This window comes from Podarcis raffonei, chromosome 14 (genome assembly GCF_027172205.1).
Source record: "Podarcis raffonei isolate rPodRaf1 chromosome 14, rPodRaf1.pri, whole genome shotgun sequence".
Taxonomy (NCBI): domain Eukaryota; kingdom Metazoa; phylum Chordata; class Lepidosauria; order Squamata; family Lacertidae; genus Podarcis; species Podarcis raffonei.
The window spans coordinates 37,350,789-37,375,258 of record NC_070615.1 but is presented as its reverse complement, the minus strand read 5'-3'; the positions used below and the strand labels follow the sequence as shown (position 1 = coordinate 37,375,258).

The 24,470-nt window shown below is 43.8% G+C and overlaps 1 protein-coding gene across 2 annotated transcripts; it reads left to right on the top strand.

Moving 5' to 3' along the window:
* Nucleotides 1–7,720: 7,720 nt before the first annotated feature.
* LOC128401253 (major facilitator superfamily domain-containing protein 1-like) lies at nt 7,721–24,225 on the top strand. Of its 2 annotated transcripts, XR_008327450.1 has the most exons (14): nt 7,721–7,960; nt 9,169–9,269; nt 10,683–10,804; nt 11,894–11,949; nt 13,367–13,510; nt 13,865–14,023; nt 14,994–15,109; nt 16,152–16,252; nt 18,401–18,512; nt 19,135–19,272; nt 19,513–19,652; nt 20,124–20,235; nt 21,181–22,793; nt 22,840–24,225. XR_008327450.1 is itself a non-coding variant. In XM_053364036.1 (13 exons), the coding sequence occupies exons 1-13, from the start codon at nt 7,936–7,938 to the stop codon at nt 21,292–21,294; spliced, it is 1,440 nt and encodes a 479-aa protein (XP_053220011.1). In that variant the 5' UTR covers nt 7,721–7,935; the 3' UTR covers nt 21,295–24,225. The 2 variants fall into 2 exon arrangements, 1 of the variants encoding a protein (XP_053220011.1); XM_053364036.1 differs by having other exon boundaries at nt 21,181–24,225.
* Nucleotides 24,226–24,470: the final 245 nt, after the last annotated feature.

Below are 24,470 nucleotides of genomic sequence, written 5' to 3'. Positions count from 1 at the left end.
AGATCTCTTAGTTGCTCCTAATAGCACTCTAAAACATACTCTATTCAAGACAAGGGATGGATCTGCCTAGAGCTATGCAGAAGGGATGTCTGAGCCCTGCTTTTTTAGATGTCAGGATGTCTGCTGTAAATCTCTAGATTAAATTTATTGTAAAGAATATGGGAGGATGTTTTTCTTGCTCCTCCTAGTGCCCCAAATGAACATGGTCACCGAAGAAAGGAATTTGAATTTGTTGCATTTATTTTTTGGGACTGAATACTACTTAACACGATAAAAAAAAATCTCTAAGTAATTTACATAAAAACAATCCAGGTGCAACATTTAATAAAATTTCTTTAAAACTACAGAAAAATGGAATCAAAACACAACTGTATATCGTAAATAAAACTGAGCCGTGTACAAAACAAAAAATAGATAATACGAATTTGGGTCCAGAAATAGTTGCCCAGAAGCGAATGTGACCCTTGTGTTCTTGAATCCTGCTATATGGGCCTCTTACTCAGGCTGGGAGTTTGCCTAGGACTAGGTGATTATTATCTCTTCTGGCTCTGTCTTTGCCTTCTTGTTCTACCTCTCCAGCTTGATTCTCAGTTCCAGCTGAAAGGCTGCTTTCAGCTCAGCCCTGGCCAGGATCAAGCTGGCAATGGGTTCTCTATAATTTGTTACAAATCTTCACTCAGCTTGTGGCTGTTATTATAAAGACCTTCCCTTGACCTTCTTTTATAGAGCAGCATGTTCCTCCTGGTCTTATCAGACTGGGAAACCTCCACAGGAGCTGTTAAATAACACCAAGTGGACAACTATAGCCATCACAGAAGATTTCTTTATGCCAGTATTGTACTGTATTGCACTAATTACCAGCACACTTATGGCAGCAATGGTGCCACAAAGCTCTTAGGCAATTTTGTTTTCTGCTTGCTTATTTATGCCCCCTTGTTTTTGTTTTTCACTGGAAAAGTTTCTACATCAACTAATTTCCTCTCAGATAAATAAATGTGCTAAAGTAAGAAAGAAAATATTTATTTGGTGCTACCAGTGTGACTATGGATTGGCAGCAGTTCATCTAGATCTCCTTCATTTCCCGGATATTGGCCAACAGAGGATGTTAGCTCATTCTTCAGTGGAAAAATCTCCCAGAGTATGTAGCCTAAATAGGATCAATGGCAAACGAAACAGTCCCTGCCTGTAGGCTTACAAGCTAAAGGGCATAACACAAAGGAAAGAGGAATACAAGCAAACTCAGGTACCTGCTCCTAAAATTATTCCAAAGTTCTTATGATGGCCAGCTTGACTTCTGGGAGACAATGACCCAAATGGAGCTTGGTTCACACTTGAGCTGATGGGTGCTTCCTGTTTCTAGACCTCCTGTAGCCTGATAGAGTGGGCAAGGGAAAAGAGGGACCCGATGGACCTGCTCTCTTGACAGAGCCACTGCAATGAGCCCACAAGCCTATCTTTTCCTCTGCTGTAGCCTGGTGGAACTATATAACAGCACAGTGCATTTATAGGATGGAGGTAAGCAGAAGTAAAGTCCCTGCACCCCAGAATTGAAGGTGGCCAGAAACAGGAACCATTACTCCTGATGTCTATGCTGATTTGTTTTTTTGCCTTTCCTAAAGAGGGTTTGCATGGTTTTGTAGTGTGTTTTTTTAAAACAAAACAAAACAAACATGCAAGTTTTATTATAGTCATTATGATTACACTTATACCCCACTATTCTTCCATGATATAACTTAAGGCAGCATCCAGGGGTCTCTCAGACAGTTTCCCATGAAGGTAATGGTCCAAATCTAGACCTACTTATTTTCAGCAAGGTGGCTACAACATGTGCCTTCAGACAATATCCTGGTACCAAGAATACAGGGCTAAGGGAAATCCCTGGTGCCTAACTGTATGGATGCCTATGTGAGCCATTCCGTGTCCGCCTGGGTTTTCCTAATGCAAAGTCCTGTTCTGATCAGATCCACCTCTGTCCACAAACTCTACATGGCTGGACAGCTCCCTTGCTGCCTCAGCAGCCTTGCCTTGGGTCCTTGCCCTGTTGGACAGCTCCCCTGCCTTGCAAGCAGATGGGGAATCAGAACCTCACAGCATCAGGAATGATGATTCTAGCCTGCAAGAGTACAACCCACTTCCCAATTGCTTTATGAAGAAATCCACGCAATTGGGAACCCTGTGCTGCTTTCTTAACGTGTAGCTTTGCCCTAAATGTAGGGTGGCTTCTAAATACAACAGAGACACAACAGAGGCGCGGAAGGATGAGAGATGACATCATCTGGCTAGAGCTCTCCTTGCCGATGGGCTATGATGCGTGAAATGACACAGGGAGAAGCGATTGCTCAGTTGGGGGCTGTGCAATATTTAAGCAGGTCTGGGGTTGACAGAGGAAATCTTCCCTCACAGCTGCTCCGCCTCCTTTCTCTAGCCTTGCTTCACCCACTGGGGCCCAGAGATGCAGAGTGTGAGTCATCAGACCAGGATGAAACAGCAAATAAGCAGCATCCATCTCCAGGAACAAGGCAGAGCAGAGCAGGGGGAAATCCCTCTTGAAAGAGGAGGAGGAGGAGGAGGAGGAGGAGGAGGAGGAAGAAGAAGAAGAAGAAGAAGAAGAAGAAGAAGAAGAAGAAGAAGAAGAAGAAGGGTCACATGGAATATGTTTGTGGGAAATCAATTTAGTTAGCAGAATGCTGGTGTTCCTGCTTTCCCCACTTAGAGGTTTAAAAAAAGTTAACTACATAACTGGGCTTTGTGTTTCTTTAAGGCTGGCATGGAATTCACAAGGATCCTTTGTTAATCAAGGTTGGCAAAAAAAGAGCACGTGTTGCAGGGAGTTGTGGCGCTGTTGTCGCTTCTTGTTGTATATTTGTATCTTGCTTTTCCTCACAGGAGCTCAAGGCTGTGTACATAGTCTTTCTTTTCATTTTCACAACAGCCCTGTGAGGTAGCCTAGGCTGAAACTGCACATACTTGGATTTCTTATTTTAGTTTTTGCATTTTTGTTATTTACCAGAGGTGGTGGTGGTATTTTACTGCAATTATTAAGACCATAAAAATGTTGCAGTTAAAGCAGTAGGTGGGGCTACTTTTCTGTCTTCATGCCTGTTTATTTTGCTTTATGTGATCTGTAAATGACATATATTTGTATCTTGCTTTTCCTTCCCTCCTCCCTTTTTATCTTTGGAACAACCCTGTGTGGTAGGCTAGGCTACATTAACAATGTTCTTAAGCAATTCTTGCCAATATATTTGGGAGGAAGGGATGCAGGGCCCCAATCCACATACAGTGGATCAGGACCAGGAAGTCCTGTTGGCATGGGGAACCTTTGGCCCATCAGAAATTGAACTACAACTCCCGTTGTCCCTGGCCATTGGCTATATTTCCTTGGGCTAATGGGGATTGTAGTTCAGCAACAGATGGAGGGTCAAATATTTCTGTTTTAACATAAGGGCCAGATTGGTTTGCACCACCTATTGAATTCTACAACCAGGGACTTAGTTGGAACTTCACTAGAACCTGCTACATCAGATTTCTGCATCCAATACTAAGCCTTTTGATTGTAGAATTCAGATAGGGGGTGCAAATTAATAAGGCTTTTTAGAACAAAGAAACACAGGGACCAGATACACTACAATAATGTTCCAAAGGATAGAGAGGGCACAATTAAAGGATTTAAAGGGAATTAAAAACAACCACCATGCCCTAGCAGAGCATTCTTAAACAGCTTCATTAAATTATCATCATCATTGGGGCTCTGTAAATGCTCTAGTTAATCCAAGCTCCACGTAAACCAGTAGAGGCTGGCCCTTTAGGGAGAATGGGTTACTACCCCACCAGCCTCAGTCTGTCCTCAGCCAGTCCCTACTGGCCTGTCCTCATATTTGCAACCAGTCAGAGGGTGGCTCTGCCTGTCATTGGCTCTGACGCCACCTAGTGTTGGTCTTCCCACTTCCACTGTATTATTCCCAATGGGCACCAGCCACCACTGATCTAAGACCTTGGCCAGAAATTGTGTAATGGAGGTGGGAAGGGAAGTCTACATGAAGAGGGTCATTCACTGTAGAACAACTGGAATTGAATATAAGTAACGTAAAATATTGAAAATTGTAAAATTGTAAACTGTTAATGACGTAACAAGGAATCATTTGACTTGTCAGTTATCCCACCGCCTTTGCACTCATTGGCCAGAATGCTGGAAGCCTGGAGTAAATTTATTTAATAGAGAACAACAATTTGGCATAGTGCTTTGATGCTCTTCTTTATATTTCCAAAAGTAAAAGGGGCAGACACAGGAACTGAAAAAGATATAGATGTTTGAGTATCATCCATGCCCTCCAACATTTCATGGATGAAAATAGGAATGTTTGTTGCAACAACCCTGCCCTCATATCAATGAGGACTTCAGGAGCCACATCCGCCCCCTACATTTTGAATGATTTTCATTCACATGCTGATGGTATATTAATTTACTTTGCAAGATCCTCACAAGCTATTGCTGTTAAAGGCAAGATGTTGGTTGCTCTTTGGGTAAAGATCTACTACCAGGAAAGACAGCACCTTTTCCAGGATAGCCTGATATCTTTCAAACTTCCTGTTCAGGAGTACATAGGTCACCATTATTTCTGTTCATTTTCTGTTTGTTTTTTTAAAAAAGAGAGAAAGCTCAATTTTTTTTTAATCCAGTTCACATTTAGTTCATCTGTTTTGCTTGAAAATGTTGTTTAGCTGCTGTTGCTTAATTTTAAGTTGTAAATGGAAATTGGAAATTGCTTTATTTAATGGTTGCATTGATAATTATTTTATGTTTTATTTGATGCTTTTATTTTGTTACCTTGTGATGACAATATGCCCTGAAAGGCAGGCTAGAAATCTATCCAATAGATCAGGCATAGGCAAACTCAGCCCTCCAGATGTTTTGGGACTACAACTCCCATCATCCCTAGCTAACAGGACCAGTGGTCAGGGATGATGGGAGTTGTAGTCCCAAAACATTTGGAGGGCCGAGTTTGCCTATGCCTGCATTAAATATATCCAATAACCCTGGCATCTCCAGGTAGGGCTGTGGGGGAAGAATATTGCTGAAACCCTGCAGAGCTGCTACTTGTCAGTACTTCATATGCATAAGGTTGCACTGTTTGTTTAAGATAATCTGATGTGATTCCCCTCCTCAACTTCCTTTTTCTGTCTCCCTATCTCTTAGTCATTCTTCTCTCCTTCCCATTCTTCCTCATTCAGGCCTTTCATCTGATCTCTTCATTGCAATATGAAAGGTGGTTCACTGTGTAAGAAGCTTATAAAAAGGTCTGACGTTTTAACTGGGAGGAACTTTGACCTAGTCCTAGGATTTGAAATGAGAAAGACTGTGTTGAAGGTGAGAAAGAAAGTTGTGGAATTAAATGGAGATGGTGAAAATAGAGATAAGAAAAGTTGTTGAAATATACTGTAATTGTATTGGTTATGCACTAAAATTAATAATGAATATTTAATTAGTTAGTTTATTCAGCAACATTTATAGATTATGTAACAAAAATGAGTAAGAATCTAAGTGGTTTACATAAAATAGTATAATTTTTAATCAAAAATACTTATAAAACTAGCCAACGTTAAGAGTAAGCAGACAATTTAACAACAAAGATAAAATCCACATAATTTTTAAAAAACTATTTTTTAAAAATCTGGACAGGCTTGCTGAAACAAGAAAGTATTTAGCAGGCATCAAAAACAGCAAAACTTAAATGCCTGCTAGAGATTTATTTTAAGAAATGAAAGCTGAAAATTCAGGAAGAATTTCAGAGGGGAGGAAGCAGAGGTGTGGTTCCTGGATTGGAGGAAGGCATCAAACAGTAATGAAGGCATCAAACATAACTTCAGACTCATTTGTTTTCGATCTTAGTAGGATACTGTTAATCACTGAAATAATGTATTTATTACAGCAGCACCTGCTACAGACCCGAGATCCACCTCTGACTCCCAACCTGCAACATGGGATCCACTTCCACACATTCCCTTGATTTGTACCTAACAGCACATTATTCATCCTAAAATGACAATTCACAGAGCAATATGCATGTTACTTTAGTATTACTACTGAATTCAAACCAGTGGTTTTTACACTTGCTCTTAACCCAAAAGGCAGAGAAGCCATTAAAAACCAGTGATTTTTAAAGACTCCCTCACAATTTCAGTGAGGCACCTGGGCATGTTTGTCCTTTCGGATTTCATTTCAGTGCAGGGCGATATTGGGTGGGGGGGAGGCTCTTGCTTTTCCTACCCACACTTTGCAGCACTTATGGAAATGGATATAAATGCCACTTCAGAATAAGATGTTTTTAGCCCAGACGCTCATTTGGTTTTGGTCAGTGGGAGACAGACTAACAGTGACTAACACAACAGAAACTTTACCTTCTTTACAAAACGTTTCAGCTCCAGATTTCATCAGTTGCTCTGATAAAAATGACGCTGTTCCCAAGGTCTCTTTGGTGCGGGGTGTGTGTGTGTGTGTAAACATTGAGGTCAAAGGAGAATTAAGTGCAAAAAAAAAAGAAAGAACAGAGGAAGTGTACTGATCATACAGTTTGGCATTCAGGAGTTAGGGTGTGGTAATTTTTTTTAAAAAAAGATTGTTATTATTTATTAAATTCCTTCATCGCTTTTTCTTTCACAGGGCAAACCAAAGTGACTTACAACCAAACAGACTGACAAATATTCATGGGCGAGACCAGGAGACGGCGATCTTCCTTTAAAGCCCCAAACGGCCTCGGCCCCGTATATCTGAAGGAGCATCTCCACCCCCATCGTTCAGCCTGGACACTGAGGTCCAGTTCCGAGGGCCTTCTGGCAGTTCCCTCACTGCAGGAAGTGAGGTTGCAGGGAACCAGGCAGAGGGCCTTCTCGGTAGTGGCGCCTGCCCTGTGGAACGCCCTCCCTTCAGATGTCAAAGAAATAAACAACTATCGGACTTTTAGAAGACATCTGAAGGCAGCCCTGTTTAGGGAAGTTTTTAAATGTATGTTTTATTGTATTTTTAATATTTTGTTGGAAGCCGCCCAGAGTGGCTGGGGAAATCCAGCCAGATGGGCGGGGTATAAATAATAAATTACTATTATTATTCCCTCAGGCCTCAGAGGAGGCCAACCCGAGAGGGTGGGCGAAATATATATATATAGCACCTTAGAGACCAACTAAGATTCTTCTTATTGCAAGAAGTGAGGTTACAGGGAACCAGACAGAGGGCCTTCTTGGTAGTGGCGCCCACCCTGTGGAACGCCCTCCCTTCAGATGTGAAGGAAATAAGTAGCTATCTTCTCTTTAAAAGACATCTGAAGGCAGCCCTGTTTAGGGAAGTTTTTAATATTTGATGCTGTATTGTTTTTAACACTCGATTGGAAGCCACCCAGAGTGGCTGGGGAAACTCAGCCAGATGGGCGGGGTATAAATAAATTATTTATTATTATTATTATTATTATTAATAATAATAATAATAATAAAAATAATAATAATAATATCTTTCGTGTGCATACACACTTCACTAAGCAGGGGCAGGAGAGGGGAGAGTGACACGCCCACAGGCGAAACATAGAGACCCGAGCTCAGAGAGGAAAGCTCAGTGGGTGAGGAAAGAGGGCGGGCCCAAGCTCAGCCGCGAGCGGATTTGTTGGCGTCGTCACCAAGCTGGGCGGTGAGCGCCCGCCCAGCTTCGGCAGCAGTAGGCGGAGTTGGAGGGCGGGTTGTCACTCAAGAGGAGACATGGGCTGGGCTGGCGAGACAAAGGCAGAAAAGCGAGCGGTGGTGGGCGGAGTCTGAGTGCCAGGCAGTACCGGCCGGTGTCTGGCCCGAGCGGAGGGGCGTGGCCCGAGCGAAGAGGGGCGGAGACTCCGGTTCGTCGCCGTGAGCTGAAACTTGCGGAGGAAGCAGCAGCCGCCAGAACTGAACAAAGCCATGGCGGAGGCGGCAGCCGAGAAAGGTGAGCGCGAGCCGCGCCTGTCACGTGACCGTCGTTAGGGCACGTGACGGACTGTGCGTTTCCTTCCCTCCCCGCTCTTCTTTTGCTTAATTGCCAATAAGAGAAAGAGGAAATCACGGTCCTTCCTCCCGTTAATAGAGAACTGAAGAGCGCGCGTGCGAGGCTCTTTGCACATGCTCAGAGGTTCACTGCCCAAGCTCAGAATCGACCTCTTGATCGCTTGCCTGAAGGCCCTTCTTTTTTTTTTACACACGTCTCCGGGCGTTAAAAATAATGTCTTGCACTCAAGCCCTGCTTAAGCCTTCCTCCTTTCCTCTACACTGAATTTCTTACGGGCTGAGTGACGTGGTGGGCAGATTTTCTCCCCCTTCCCCCACCGAATATCGCCTGACGGTCATTTTAGAGGGGTTGTGTTTCTGTGTTTTGCCTTTGGGAGTCCTTGCTTCTCTCTTGCTCCACTGAGTCTGTTTCTGTGGTTCCAGCTTGCGCCCAATATCGTATTTACATGAAGATTTATATCCTGCTTCTTAACTCGATGTCCTGTCAAATATTAAAACCTAGGAAAATGTATATTGAAACTTCCAAGAAAAATACAAAATAAACCTGCAGCAAATGCACCCCTGCATGCACATGCAAATTATAAGCTTTGCAATGGTCAATGTGAAGTTCCTTTCTGAGATTCCTGCCCCACCTCTTTTCTCTGCCAGGGAACCACATGAAAGTAGGATCCCATTGAAATACACTGCAATATTTGATGTGAACATATCAGATGCTTTCAGGGTGGTGATTTAAGTGCTCCCATAATTATGTTAGCAAGCAAAAACAGTGTTGTATCCAGCTTAGTTTTACTTAAGAGTAGACCCTTTATAATAATAATAATAATAATAATAATAATAATAATAATAATAATAATAATAACAACAATAATAATAATTTATTATTTATACCCAGCCCATCTGGCTGGGTTTCCCTTTGGAATTAATGTACCTAAGTTAGCCATGGCTATTAATTTCAAGAAGTCTACTCTTGAGTAGAACTAACATCAGCTACAGTCCACAATTTCCAAGTGGGGCACAACTGCCTTAGTATCAATTGTTTCATTGCACATTGTAATTGTGAAACACAATGATGGGTAAAATTGCCCTCTGTGAGACTTTCCCCCTCCCTTAGTTTTGCAAATTTTGCCTTATGCTCATTTTTTTCTGCAGCTTACTACAGATTCCTTGTGCTCTTCTTCAATTGCCTCCTGACCTTTGGCTCTTACTTCTGCTTTGATATCCCCAGTGTTTTGCAAGAGCAGTTTCAAGGGGTAAGTGCTTAGGTGGGAATGAGCAACAGTATTCTGTAAAAGGTCATATTGACTGCAGTCTTGAGACAAAATGGGTTGGTGGGGTATAAATACAAAATGTCTCTGAGCCCAAGTCTTCTCAAGCTGACCAGGTCAAAGAAGAGAGCTGTTTCCACAGCTGAAGGGCATATAAAAAGGTAAAGGGACCCCTGACCATTAGGTCCAGTCGTGACCGACACTGGGGTTGCGGCGCTCATCTCGCTTTATTGGCCAAGGGAGCCGGCGTACAGCTTCTGGGTCATGTGGCCAGCATGGCTAAGCTGCTTATGGCGAACCAGAGCAGCACACGGAAATGCCATTTACCTCCCCGCCGGAGTGGTACCTATTTCTCTACTTGCACTTTGATGTGCTTTCAAACTGCTAGGTTGGCAGGAGCAGGGACCGAGCAATGGGAGCTCACTCCGTTGCGGGGATTTGAACCGCTGACCTTCTGATCGGCAAGCCCTAGGCTCTGTGGTTTAGGCCACAGCGCCACCCACGTCCCTTCCGAAGGGCATATATATTGGAATTATTTTTGTCGCAGCCAGGACTCAAGCAAAACTATAGTTTAAATGCCGTCACAGTTTCTACAGACTAGATTTGTACATCTTTGTCCAAAATGCAACAGACCTGGAGTTCATCTTCGGTTGGAGTACTTTAGACATCAGGGGTGGGGAACACATGACATCCCAGATGTTGGACATCAACCCTCATCAGCTTCAGCCAGCATGAGCAATGGTCAGGGATGATTGTGGGAATTGTAGTCCAGCAACATGAGGTGTCTCATCCCTGGATTAGAAGGATTCATGACTGAGGATAGGTTTATCATCATATGTACTAATGGAAAACTCAGTTCTGTGAGTGGCCAAAGTGGTACCATTTAAAGGAGAGGTATTGGCAGGCTCCAGGGAGACAACGAAGGTTTGCAGAACTCCACAAAGCTTCCCAATCAGGACTGAATGGGCCCAGTGGTCACAGAACACTGGTTTAGTGTTGGGAGGGGAACAAGATACAAGGTGAAGGTCTCTCTCAGCTCTCCAACTCTGTCAGCTAAGATCCTTTAAGTAGAGATAGGCCTGGAATCTTTTGCATGCACAGCACTGATTGGTTGCTGAGCTGTGGCACTGGCCTGTCCTATATGTCTTCTCCAACCATTTAAAGTCATTTTCCTCCTTTTGTATGAGGGCCAACCAGTTCCTACTCCCTACCAATGATTCCCAAGAGTCCTAAGAGTTTTCTGTATGAAATAATCTTAGGAAATAGATGAAGAGCACTAACCACCTAAGGCAAAACAGGCAGCTGGGTGTCTTGGAATGGCTGGATCCAGATGTCCACCTACTCAACCCCTTGTTTATTTCTGGAACTCACTTCCTTTTACTCTGACTTGTTATATAGAACCTAACCTGTCCCAATGGCACGCACCACAATGGCACAGGGCATAATGGAACTGACTGTGTGGAAGGCCTGGGAATGACGCCTGAAGAGTACAATCTTCTGTATGCTATCTATGCCTGGACGTAAGTCATTCTTCTATATCTTCCTATATACATTAAAAAGTAAGGCTATCGGCATGCTGCAGTTTCAGGGGCTACTGATAGGCCAGCTCCAGCGTGACAAATGGCAGACAGGCAAGTGAGGAAGTAGCATGGGGGGCAGGTGGCCCATGCGAGCTGTTTAACTCTATGTGTGTGCGCGCATACATGCGTGCGTGTATGCTTCACAGTACCATTTGGCCAGTAACTCAATGAAGCTCTCTCCTCAATTAAATGCAGCTGCAGCAAGGTTTGGCAGAGTGTAGAGGGGTACAGTAGTACCTCAGGTTACATACGCTTCAGGTTACAGACTCTGCTAACCCAGAAATAGTGCTTCAGGTTAAGAACTTTGCTTCAGGATGAGAACAGAAATCGTGCTCCGGCGGTGCAGTGGCAGCGGAAGGCCCCATTAGCTAAAGTGGTGCTTCAGGTTAAGAACAGTTTCAGGTTAAGTACGGACCTCTGGAACGAATTAAGTACTTAACCCGAGGTACCACTGTACTTCACTGAGCAAACACCCCCTCCATTAAATGCCTAGTTTTATATTTATCTTTTATCTATGTATATGTGGGGATGTATATGGGAAAGGCTGTCAGTGGCTACTAACAATGTTGACTGTGTTCTCCTGTCAGAGGTAGCATGTATCTGAGTACCAGGTACTGGGAATCACAAGTGTAGAAGTGTAGTGTTCTCCAGTCATAGAATTGTAGAGCTGGAAGGGACTACAAGGATCATCAAGTCCACCCCCTGTAATGCAGGAATATTTTTGCCCAATGTGAGGCTCAAACCCACAACCCTGAAATCAAGAGTCTTATGCTCTACCAACTGAGCTTTAATCTGGGCTGGTATGCATCTGAGTACCAGGTTCAGAGGGTGCTATGTACTCAAGTCCTGTTTGCAGGCTTTGCATAGGGCATGTGGTTGGTTACTGTGGGAGCTGGATGTTAGACTAGATGGGCCTTTGGTCTGCTCCAGCAGGGCTCTTCTAATACAGAAACAGGAAATAAGTAAAAGCAAACACATTTTTTAAAATAAAAAAAACCAATAACTCTATTTTTCTTTTGTTTCCCATAGCAATGCACTGGTGGTGATCATGGCTGGCTTTTTAATTGACAAACTGGGAAATCGCTGTAAGTTCTGAGGCGTTGAACTATGGCTGATTGTTCGCCCTCCCCACTTGACTTCTTGCTTTCAGAGGTCATCTGGTGAATCCATTCTGTGTGCTCCTTTGTTTTCCATTTGTTTTCTGTGACGCAGTTGGCAGGGATGCAAAACAGGACTTTTTCTTATGCGGCACCCAGTATACTTGGCGGCCTAAGTCATTTAGGGCTTGAAACACTAATATGAGCACTTTGAATTGGGCCCGGAAACAAACTGGAAACATTTGAAGCTGTTTTAGAAAGGTGTTGTGTGCATTCGAATAAACCTGTGTGAATTGGAATATATCTGTGCACAGTTTATGGTTGATTCCAGCATTTAACAGAACAACCCAAACTGTGGGAAAGTGCCCACTGGTGATACACCAGCTTACCAGTATACCTGAAAGAGTGTCTCCACCTCCAGCGTTCAGCCCGGACACTAAGGTCCAGCTCCAAGGGCCTTCTGGCGGTTCCCTCACTGCGGGAAGTGAGGTTACAGGGAACCAGGCAGAGGGCCTTCTCAGTAGTGTCACCCGCCCTGTGGAACGCCCTTGCATCAGATGTCAAGGAAATAAACAACTATCTGACTTTTAGAAGACATCTGAAGGCAGCCCTGTTTAGGGAAGTTTTTATCGTTTTTTAATATTCTGTTGGGAGCCACCCAGAGAAGCTGGGGAAACCCAGCCAGATGGGTGGGGTATGAATAATAAATTATCATTATTAAAAGCCACTGTGTCCAAACCCCAGTTCAGGAGACACTGAAGCTGGCAGAGTGTATTTCTGCCAATGTGGGATTTCCTCTGCTAGTGGTTCTCCAGGTGTGCTGTTTCCCAGCTCAACACATCTGGAGTTTGGATTAGTGGAGGCTAGTCCATTAGAGCGAATGGGGCAGTGACCAGCCAACTCAGTTTGCCTTCAGCTCACCCCCACCTGTCTTATGTTCTTTCTTACAACCACCCCAGGAGGTAGCACTGGTTGTCAACTTCCTCTTCCTTAGTCTCAGTGTTGCCCTTGTGGGATTCAGGAGGGAGGAGGATGGGGACAGAGCAGCAATTACCTGTCATTGGCTTTGTCTCCACTTTGCTCTGGCTTCACAAACCTTTGGCCTCCTGCCTTCTGCCCTGCCATTTGCAATGGGCACAAGCTGCCACTGGTTTGGATTACACAATATCATGGGAAGAGTGTTCACTGAGATGGGCCCGTTTGCAGTGAACCAGAGACATGCAAAATGGGTCAGTAATGTTTCCCTGTTCCAGTTAATAGACAGGCATTGTGTGCTCAAGTCTTATCGAAATAGTCATAGACCTGGATCCAAGAACTGGCCTCCTCTTACACCTCCAGTTTGCATAGTTGTTAAAAGCCCATTCGCCTTGATTTAATGAACTTCTTCCATCTTCTTCTTCCCTAGTTGGTGTATTTCTCTTCTCTTTCCTCACTGTCCTGGGATCATCCATATTTGCTCTGGGCTCTCACTTCAGAGGAACTCCGTATCTCTTGCCGCTGATGCTGACGGGCAGGTTGCTTTTCGGCTCTGGAAATGGGTCACTAACAAGTAAGGAGAGAAATAAATCCTTTTTTCAGTTAAGACAGGGGTGGCTTAATTTTGTAGATTTTAATTGCTGTGCATTGCCTTGGGGAATCGGGGAATCCAAAGTCATATGTGTTTTTCATGGATAAATGTCTGTACTGCTGATTGGAGACGCTCTGGTTTCCATTTCTGGTCTTTTCCCTTCTCCTAGTGTTCACGTGGTTTCACATTTAGCTTTTTTGTGTGTGACTCTTCTGTTCACTACCTTGAGTATTTTATGAAAATATGGGCTATAGGTTATCAACTCTTCTCCATTTTCAGCATCTATCTTTTTCATGAAATCACTTAATAACACTGCTGTCTTTTCTGCTTTTTGAGTTGTGCAGAATCGTATCACAGCCTTCTGGTTCAAGGGGAAGGAGTTGGCTCTGGCGTTTGGGCTGACACTCTCCTTTTCCCGGCTCGGAAGTGTCCTCAACTTCTTCTTCACCCAGCAGTTTGAAAGTCACTTTGGCATCCAGTGGACTCTCTGGGGAGGTGAGTTTCATGTCAGCTTGCCTCTACAGCAGGGCCCGAGAACCATTTTCAGCCTGAGAGTCACATTCCATTCTGGACAACTTTCTACAGCCCACATACCAGTGGTTGGTGTGGTCAGAGGCAAAAGTGGTCAGAACAGCGAACATGAATTTTCCCTTTGTACAGTAGACCGTTTTCTACATACACTCTCACACTCTCCGCTCTATGCTCCATCCTGGCAAAACAAGAAGCATTATCAGAGTCCCAGGAAGCATTCCAGCCAGACCAAAACAAGCAAACTCAAGCAGGGCTGGTGAGAGATGTGACTAGAGAGAGTGTGGGGTCTGGGGAGAGTCCCAGGGGCTTGATAGAGAGGCCTGGAATGCTGTGTTGGACCCCCCCCCAGGCCTTAAATTTCCCTGAAATGGAGCCTTTCAAGAAGGTCAGTTTATATTGCAGCAAATACACTGTGTCATCCCTCAAGCAAGCACTTCTATGTCCAAAATACCATATTTTCGCCAATAGGAAGTAGCAATGCTTGTTGCTGGACACAATATGATTCTTGACTCAGTTATTAGGCCCATTGCAATGTGAAATGCTGTCTGGAATGTGGTTGCATGAGTGTGCAGGCAGCTACATACACTAGTGCCCTATGGCATCAGTGGTGATGAACAATGCAACTCTTAATGCACTTCCAAGTAGGAATTGTGCTTTGGTGCCAGTAGGGGTGGTCATCCAGCAAAGATGACCATAAGTGACTAGCTAAAATATGTGTGTGTGTGTGTGTGTGTGTGTGTGTGTGTGTGTGCGTGTGTGTGTGTGTTGTAGGGGGAGAAGACCCTTGCAAGTTTCACCTCTCTAGCATATTTTTTTTTGCAATTAGCTGGGCTTCCTGTCCCCAAATGAACCCAAACCACGTTCTTGTCTAACACACCCTTAAAGCATTCCAGTGATCCCAGTTCCACCATCAGTCGTTCCTCTCTGCCTGCAGGGACTTTGTTATGTGTCCTGGGCTTTCTTTCTGCTGTCGTCGTCAGTGTGCTGGACAAGGTGGGCATGAAGCAGCTCGGATTGGATGGAGTTATCCAGCAAGAGTCCAAGAAAGTGGTACGTGAGGCAGAAGTTGCATTGAGCCACATATGCTTGGTTTTCCATTGTGAGCTTTGTGTGCAAAAGCTGAGAGCCTCGTTTATCATTGGCAGCCAGGAGAGGGAGCAAGTGCCTTTTAGCAAAAGTCTCCAAGCTGTAGCTCCCCAATTTCCTTTCTCTGCTAAGAAGGGGTGGTGACAGTTATCTGAGTTCCTGTGACCCTGAAAGCTTTTTGCCCAGCAAGTATGTTTGACTGGCAGCTGTTTGGCCTATCTAGGACAGCGCCATGAATTTGGACCCTGATTTTGAGTCCACAGTGACCTGGATTTTTGGTTCTCATTGCCATGGCATGATGTAATCTTGTTTGTGGGGGGCCTGTTTTGCTCTGCAGCTTCATGCACTGTTGGTTTATTACTGGAAGAACAGGAAAGGGTCTCTTTCCCCCCTACATGCAATGTAGGGAGCCCCTAACGCAGGCTGTAAAGATACTGGCATGAACTAACAGAGCCAGATTTGAATGAAACCTCAGTGCTGCACTAGGCTTAGTGCTGGATTTATGCACAGTTTAAGTAATCCACAGCTTACTGCCCCCAAATATAAATTTTTCACTACATCCCAAGATTTACATAATTGATTTTTTAAAATAAAGGAAACTGGGAAACAGCCCTAGAGCAGGGATGGAAAACCTGAGGCCCTTTAGGTAATGTTGGACTTCACCTCCCATCAGCCAGAGCCGGCATGACCAGTGGTGAGGAATGATGGGAATTGTAGTCCAGGGACACCTGAAGGGCCACAGATTCCTCATCCCTGCCCTGGAGCTTTTAACCTTCAGAGTTTTGGATGAGGACATGGTGCCATTTGTGTAAGTTACAGGAAACCTCTTAGGAGCAGACTGACAACTGAACCAATGACTTGGGAGACGTAGTCTGGACAGTCATCTGCTTGAGACTTTTTATATCTGGATCTCCTGCATGGAGCAGCGAGGTGAACCAGATAGTTGAAAAAGACCCTCCAACTCTGTGATTCTATGATGTGCATTTTATTTTTCTCTAATTGGCAGCGGGTTCAGGATGTCCGACACCTACCACTTCGCTATTGGCTCCTGGTCCTGACCATCATGTTTTTCTACAACGGGGTCTTTCCTTTCGTGGCGGATGCCAGGTAAACGGTTTACTGTGGTGGTTTTAGTGACTCTTCCCAATGCTGAGGTTTGGTTGAAGCTGGAAGAAGTATGAATGTTAATAAGTGAGTGAGAAGTGGGCAGAATGGCCCAAACTCATACGGACTGGGCAGCAGAGTCCCCTCTACTACATTAGTTTTGTCTAGCTCTGCCTTGCCAATCTGGTTCTCATATGTGGCCCTATAACAAACTAGGCCTAGAAGGGTTCAGGATTACTAGTTTCCAAAGTATTCCCTGTTAGCAAATCAATACCATTCCCGTTGGACTTAAAACTTGTAGGATGAACTGTGATTTAATGGCTGCACTGGCTGCTGGTCCATTTCTGGGCCCAGTTCAAAGTACTGGTACACACCTTCAAAGCAGGGATGAAGAGCCTGTGGCCAAGTGTTGCCAGCTACAACTCCTGTATCACTAGCCATGCTGGCTGGTGCCAGTTGGGAGTCCAACATCTGGAGGTTTGCAAGGTTCCCCATCCCTGCTTCAAAGTACTTTATGGCTTGGAAGCAGGGTAGATGAAGGTCTGGATTTTTGCTTCTGTTGCATGAGATGATTATCAGAAGACTGTCTTTCAATGTCTTATGAACCATCTCGGTGATTTCAAAATACAGTGGTACTTCTGGTTACGTACTTAATTCGTTCCAGAGGTCCGTTCTTAACCTGAAACTGTTCTTAACCTGAAGCACCACTTTAGCTAATGGGGCCTCCCGCTGCTGCCACGCCGCCGGAGCACGATTTCTGTTCTTATCCTGAAGCAAAGTTGTTAACCCGAGGTATTATTTCTGGGTTAGCGGAGTCTGTAGCCTGAAGCGTATGTAACCCGAGGTACCACTGTATAGTAAAAACCATATACATTGTTTTTTAAAAAAAGCATTCTAAAACAGAAAAAACATTCTAAAACATTAAATACATTCTCTCAGCCAGTGACCTCAGGAACAGTGCATTGTAGCCATCAAATGTCTGGGTAAACGGGGATGTTTTAAAATTCTTGCTAAGCCAATAATGAGGGAGATAGACACACCTCATCTCATTACTATGTCAGGTAAGCTGCTTCAGGAAAGTTCTTCAAGGATGGGAGATAAATCCTAATAACAACAGCAGCAAGAACTCCTCCTCTTCCTCAAGTGGGAGGGTAGATACCAAAGGCCTGATACCTTTGCAGAGCTTTCAGAAGTCATTAATTCTGGAAAGAGTCCTCCTTTCAATACATCCTGAGTGGCTGCAGCCAAAAAGCCCCCTGGCACCCGGCCAGCTTCTTGGGCTGTGCTTGGTCTTCAAAGTGCCCTACATGGCAGCTCTTGGGTCGTATTGCAGCTTCCTCAGATACACAGGCTGGGGCTCCTTTCCCTTGTCTTGGGAGATTTGGATCTCATCCTTTCTGACTCCACCTTAAAATGCTGTGACCTTGGCAGATTTCCTGCACCGCTTTTCTACAGTACATCAGCAAAACGTGTATTGATTGGAGGGGTTGAGATGTGACGTTAAGCCATTGGTACAGTGAGACAATTTTAGACTCTGGACTTAATGGGTCTTTTTTTTTAAGGGAGGTTGTTGTCTTTAGATGGTCATGTGTGTTACGGCTCTTACTATGAAATGTGGCAAGCTAGCCATGCTGTGTTTGGGGGGGCTTCCACCTCATTCTTTTGACGTCTGCCTCAAAAGTCCTGCCCTGATAGCACCACTATATTAGGTAAGTGCAAAGCAGAACAGGAGTTTGGCTAGGGATTTAAAGACTCTCTGGTCACAGGCATGGTCTACAGCAGGGGTAGCCAATGTGATGGCCTCTAGATGCTGTTGTACCATAGCTCTGATCAGCCCTGGGCAGAAGGCCAGTTTACCAAACAACGTTGTTTTTATTCTCAGGGAGCTCTAGCAATTGTAGCTTTATAAGGGAATGAGGGTCTCTTAATAGCTCTCAGAACACTTAGGAAGCTGCAGGATTCCCTGGGGGAAGCCACGACTGTTAAACAGTACTTAAAATATATGGTGCAGATGTGGCCATTTGTCTGCAGAGGCCCTTGGAAAAAAGCAAGGCAGAAGAGCTCAATTGTTTCCATATGGATAAAAAGGAAATCTTTCTGTCATGTGATCTGGAATCTTAATGGGGTTCTCTCTCCTGCAACCCTTTCCAGCAAGTTTATCCAAGATAAGTATCCTGGCTATACCCAACAGGCAGCTGCTTATATTGCTGGGGCAGTTTACGACAGCTCCCTTGTTCTCTCAGCGGCAGTCGGCATACTGATCGTAAGTACTTGTGTCACTGGCTTTGGTGTAACGCTTGGGCGGGGGTTGGAATTCCTTGACATGGTTTCTGCAGGGCAAGAGCTGCACATTCAGCTATTCCAGTGGAGTAGCAGGATTTTGCAAATCGAAATGAGGAGGGCTGGGTTTTGGAACCTGACCGCAAGTTAGATCAAATCATAGATTGGATTGCTTTTATATATATATTTAAAAAGCCTTACAATGTACTGTATTTTTCCATGTATAACACACCCCCGTGTATAAGACGCCCCCTATTTTGGGGGACACAAAATTAAGAAAAGGGGGGAGGCTTGCCCACAGTTGTTGAGCTTTGGGTGGAGGGGTTGCCCAGACTGACAATTGGTATCGCACGCGTCACCAATTCCGCCAATCATCTGCCCGCTCGCCAACATCAGCCGCCAATCGACAGCAGCATTTGCTGCAGCCACCAATCACCTGCCCAATCGCCACTAAAAATCTCCTGCTCGCGGCAGTAACCAATCCCATTTCTGACATTATTTTATAAGAAAAAAACCTCGTCTTATACACGGAAAACTACAGCATTTTAGACAGCCAAGCATTACAGCAGTGTATGTAGAATTATTACTTTTTTTTCATTTTTCAGGATTATGTTGGACTGAGAGGTGTATTTGCAGTTGGCTGCGCAGTGCTGACTTTGCCCGTCTTTGCCCTCTTGGCTTTCACGTTCGTTCCTCCACTTGTCTCTACCATCTGGCTGGGCATTACCTACTCCTTTGCAGCAGTAAGCCATCATAAATGTGATATCTCCCAATTTCTGCTTCCCTAGAATACATGGGATAGGTTCTACATCATTTACCTAGCGCCTGCCTCATTAGAGGAAGTTTCCATGTTCCCTCTTTTAGGTACATGGGTGGAAACAAAAGCCGAAGCTGAAGAAACCCATTCCCCCTAGTTTAACAGTCTTACTTCTCAAATCACCTATTTTCTCACTGTTTCTGTTGTTTCAATCACCTCTTAACAGGCTAGCATGTGGCCCTCTATCCCCCTTGTGGTCCCCCAGGCAACCTTGGGAACAGCCATGGGGCTTGCAACATCCGTACAGATGATTGGAATTGGCCTCTCTAATGTGATTGTGGGACGGATTCTGGGAACGAAGTCGAGGTGAGAATAGCTGCTTTTCTTCCTTCCTCACAGTTGTGCCGTCAAAAAAATGACACCATTGTCACCATCACTCCCGAACCCCAGATCCCATGTTGCTCCAAGGCTTGGCCATGGGATTACATTATTTTGCACATGTCTTACATGATTGGGCTGCCATATTTCCGCAATTCCTCTGTCAAAAATGGCATCTGGGTTGAATTTTCGGAAACCAGTTAAAATGTCTGGGGAAACACAAGCATATGGCAGCCCACATCGGAAATTTTTGACGAATTTCCAAAAAACTTCAATTTTGGGTCGGGGCAGATTTTGAAAAAGAAAAAAAAAAGCACCCCCCAACTTTGGCCAGAAATTAATAATTCCAGATTTTCACTTCTTGAAATATGGCAACCCTACTACATGAGGGGATGTAAATTCTCAAGCAGTTGGCTGTCTTGTTTGCCATATGTACATTTATTATTATTTACCTTGCAGTGAGTTAAAGATCCCATTGTGGCGATGGCAACAGATGATGGTCTTCATGCTGGCAAACACCATTGCTTGCATTGTTGCCTCCATCAGCCTCAACATAGTGGACAAGAAGCAGGTAAGGATCAGTATTTGGGGCATTTGCCATATTCTGCCTAATTCTGCTCCACGTTCCTGCCTGATAATATCTTTCCTTTTTAAATAAAAAAAGAGGTTCTGTCCCAAAGATTTCCTAAGGAAAGCATCATAATGCACAGCCAAAATTGGCTAAAATTTCAGGACCCCAAACTGGGCCATTAAGAGGACTGGTGGCGGCAGCAGAGTTCTGTCCATTGCTTCTGATTTTTGGTCCTCTCTCGTTCTTTATGCCATACACTAATAGGTCAGGTTCCCCCAGCAAAGATGCTGTCGTGCAGGTAACCCGAAATCCTAGCAAAACAATACCACTGCACGTTGGTTTTTAAAAATTCAGTTGTTGCTAATTAAGAAAACATTGAATGACTTTATGCAAAGCCATGAGGGTCCACACTGTATCCAGAAATTGAGGATTTTGTCTTACTGCATTTTCTAGTAAGGAATAAATGTTTTAGGGAGTTGGTTTCAGTTCTAAAGCACCTTTTTCATGAGAGAACTGTAGAGCAGGAGAGGAAGCAGGTCGCTAGACAAATGAGTCTTAACTTTAGACAGACCCAGCCTGACTCCAGTTATTACTGCTAATTACTTTATTTAAAATAGAGATGAGGAGCTTGCAGCCTTTACCTCTTGCTGCTAGGGGTAACCAAAATTGATATGGCTTGTGGGTGGTGGCAGATATGATGTTAAAACTTCTCCCCAGTTCTCTGCTGCTGCTGTCATTGCGACCAACTTCCCTGAATAAGGCCACTAGGGTGTAATTATGACCAGGAGGTAACGCTTCTCAGGCAGACCTGATAGAATGTGATTCCTGCTTTATATGGTGGTGAAATAGGGTTTGGAAAAATCATAGTCTAGCACCCCAGCTGACAGCGAGATTCCAAAAACCCAAAATAATGCCCAGTTTCATTTTCCTGACTTCTTTTTCTAGGGTGGAACATTGAACCGTTCAACAAAGCGCTCAACAACAGAGGAGCCTGCCAGGCAGCCTGTAGACACAGCCCCACTCCTCAGTGAGGTGGAAGATGAAGGATCCATCAACTAGGAAGCCCTCTGTGGGCTACTATCTAATATTTCATTAAGGAATCTAAACATAAGTCCAGCTTACAGTACAGTCCCTTTTTAGGCCCTCGTATACATGTAAGTTGGGCTTATGTTAGGAACAAAAGGGAAATCTTACACTACGAGGTTCTACAAATCTGCCATGTGCCAAGAAAGTCTATAATACTGCCTCTTGGGCACAGGAGCTGTTTAAGTGCAGTCATTGAAGAGTACTTTGACAAGAGGACAGTTATTTCCAGCTCCTGGCTCTCCAGTACAGGCAGAATTTTTCTGCATGTTGTAGTTTGAAAAGCACAGAAGCAACACTAATGGAAGTCAAATCCTACTGAAATCAATGGGAATTCAGTGAGTAAATTTGCAAGTTACATCTTTATCATATAAGACCCACTTAAGCATTGGGATATTCAAAACATGTCTTCTAAGAATCTCTGCTGCAGGCCTAGATATCTATCCTGTTATTATGTTTGCAGGTAGTGTGGACATCCCCTTCAAATGTAGCACAATCTCTTGGCGAATGTGAACCTCAAAAAGCTATGGAATGAATAGGAGTCAATATTATTTCATGCTGGCTCATGCCCATGTCTTGGCCTAATCCGTTTTCTATGACAGAGGCCCCAAACAAAACTTGGTGTGTATGCACACAGATTCCTTGATATTAGCCAAAATAACAAATAGGAGCTGCAGCAAAATACTGCAGTGTCGACTGCTCCAGTTCAAGGTTGTAAGACCACAAGAGCAGCCCTTGCTAGGTCTGTCCAAAGGCCCCTCCAGTCCTGTATTCTGTTCTCACAGTGACTAACCAGATGTTTATGGGAAGCCCACAAGCATCACCTGAGCACAAGAGTGTTCTCTCTACCTGTCATTCCTGGCAGTTGACATTCAGAGGCATACTGCGTCTGAAAGTGAGGGAGACTACAGAGGAAAGGGCTATCACTACACCTTGTGGTAGTTCTAACTATGCACTGTTAGGGTTGCAGTCAGCCATGCCCTTTTCCAGAACGCTTTATTCCATCCCAAGATGGCTACTCTACTGGGCATTTCCCTCAAGCTGCTACTATCTGCCTCTTGTAGTGCTTAGATTGACAACTGGAGAGTGAGCTTGCTATTAGTATATAGGACATGCATGCACATGCAGTGGATGAAAAGAAATACTTTACTTATTTGATGGTTTTAGAATTCTTGACAAACATAAGTCCAAATTGATCAAGATCCCCAATGGAGTAGTTTTCAGTGAGTTGGTTGCCTGCCTGCAAATTCCTACATTCTTGCATTGCTGGGAGTTGGACTAGATGACCCTTGGGCTCCCTTCCAACTCTACAGTTCTATGATTCTGTGAAACGGATAATGTTAGTACCTTCCTTCAGGCTATTAAATCTTGCCAAAGCTTATCCATGATTACATTCAAGAGATTGGTGTGGAGCCAGCAACACAACATGTACTGGAAAAACAACTTCTTGGCTTTCATCCCAGGCTTTTACATGGGTAATGTTGGCTGTGAGCTATTTGAATAACATATCTATAATACCAGGGGTGGTAGAATCTATAGCTGTCTAGATTATTGGTGGATTACAGCTTCCATTATGCCCAACTACTAGCCATTCTGGCTGGGGGGCTTATGAGAATTCAACAATATATGGAATACTACAGGTTAGTTATTTCTGCTCTGCAGTAAAAAATATTTAGAAAGCTGCATTTGACGAATGCCCTCAGTTTAATACATTTTCACCGAGTAGGTCTTACCTATTGCATGAATTTGGGCCTTGCCCAGTCTGCAAATGCCCATATGCAGAGAGCTTCCACCAACAATACCGTGTTTGGAGTTATTTTTTCCATACCTCCTATGAAGTTCTTGCTCTGCTGATGTCCAAAGAGTTGGGGCTTTTGTGCTCATGTAGCTTTCCGGCACACACCACATCAGTGTTACTAACACAGGACTGTTACAGAGAAAATACTTCCAAGTCTTCCAAAAGGAATAATGTACATCACTAAATATTCCTACTCCAGCAATGGGTAAGGTGGCAGCTATTACCAGCATTATCTTTCTTTGGTACTAGAGTTTAGTAATGTAAACATAAATTTATAGGAAAAATGTAGGTCATATTTTTGGTCATAAGGCTACAGAAAAATCTGAAGCAGGGCAGTACTTTGATTCTTAGAAGCCTCAAGGAGGCCTGTCAGATTAATAACACAAATTAAAAATATAGTACTCTACCCAGAACAACTTCCAGTCTTTCCCCTTTGCCACAATATCTCTTTTTACACCTAGTGATTACGTACAGGAATTTCTACGCTATACTGCAACAACATTAACAGAATGCTGATTTTGGCTTGCTAACGCCACTAGGAGAAAGGAATTAAAAGATTTTTAATATTTCTTAAATGATTTCCTTGAAGTTGTGTGACCACACCAGTATTAAATCACTAGCACAAGTTGATTAACTTAATGACAACACTGCTCATTTTCAAGCACTGGAGAAAAGAGTATTGCTTAATGTTGCTGAGAGGTCAAATTAGGAACCATCTGCAGGCAACCAGAGAATTGCATTGAAAGGCAGCTACTATCTTCAGCTAATGTGAGGACAGAACAGATGGTACAGAAATGAATCCAATAAAGTTAACTCTTCTTTCCTAGTGATTGAAGACTGAGTCAGCCTTAAGGTATTTTACTGCAAAAGAAACATTCTGTTAGCAATATTAAAAAGTGAAGGAGGTAGAAAAACATTCCCCTCCTTGCATAGAGAGTATATATTTAGAAAATGGACTATTTGTACTGTAACCTTCTCCAAAGATGTTGAGGTAGGGGTTAAGGTGAAAGCTAGTCAGTAAAGGGTTTCAAGTCACTGTAGCATAGCTAATGACAATACCACTTCACTGGCCAATAACACACAAAATAAAGTTCTGAGTATTCTGTTTACTTTTTCTTGCAATAGTACTGGCATCAGTGAATTTACACAGCAAAGCATGGGGAACTCTTCTAATAACTTGCATAGCCAAATTGGATGGCGCTTCACTGAGTACAAAAGGATAGGTCCCTTTTCTAAGATGCTTACAAAGTTGACAAAGGGGAAACTGAAGAAGGATGGGGATGAGGTAAACAAATGATATGCAGTTCATTCAGTTGCAAGTATTTGGGCTAAGGCACAGTAGGAATTGAAGAGG

What these genes read in the sequence shown, in the direction of transcription:
- LOC128401253 (XM_053364036.1), top strand. Translation starts at nt 7,936, where the DNA reads ATGGCGGAGGCGGCAGCCGAGAAAG. An exon ending in AGCAAGAGTCCAAGAAAGTG is followed by an intron (nt 15,110 to 16,151) that starts GTACGTGAGGCA and finishes TCTAATTGGCAG; the next exon opens with CGGGTTCAGGATGTCCGACA. An exon ending in CGGCAGTCGGCATACTGATC is followed by an intron (nt 18,513 to 19,134) that starts GTAAGTACTTGT and finishes TTCATTTTTCAG; the next exon opens with GATTATGTTGGACTGAGAGG.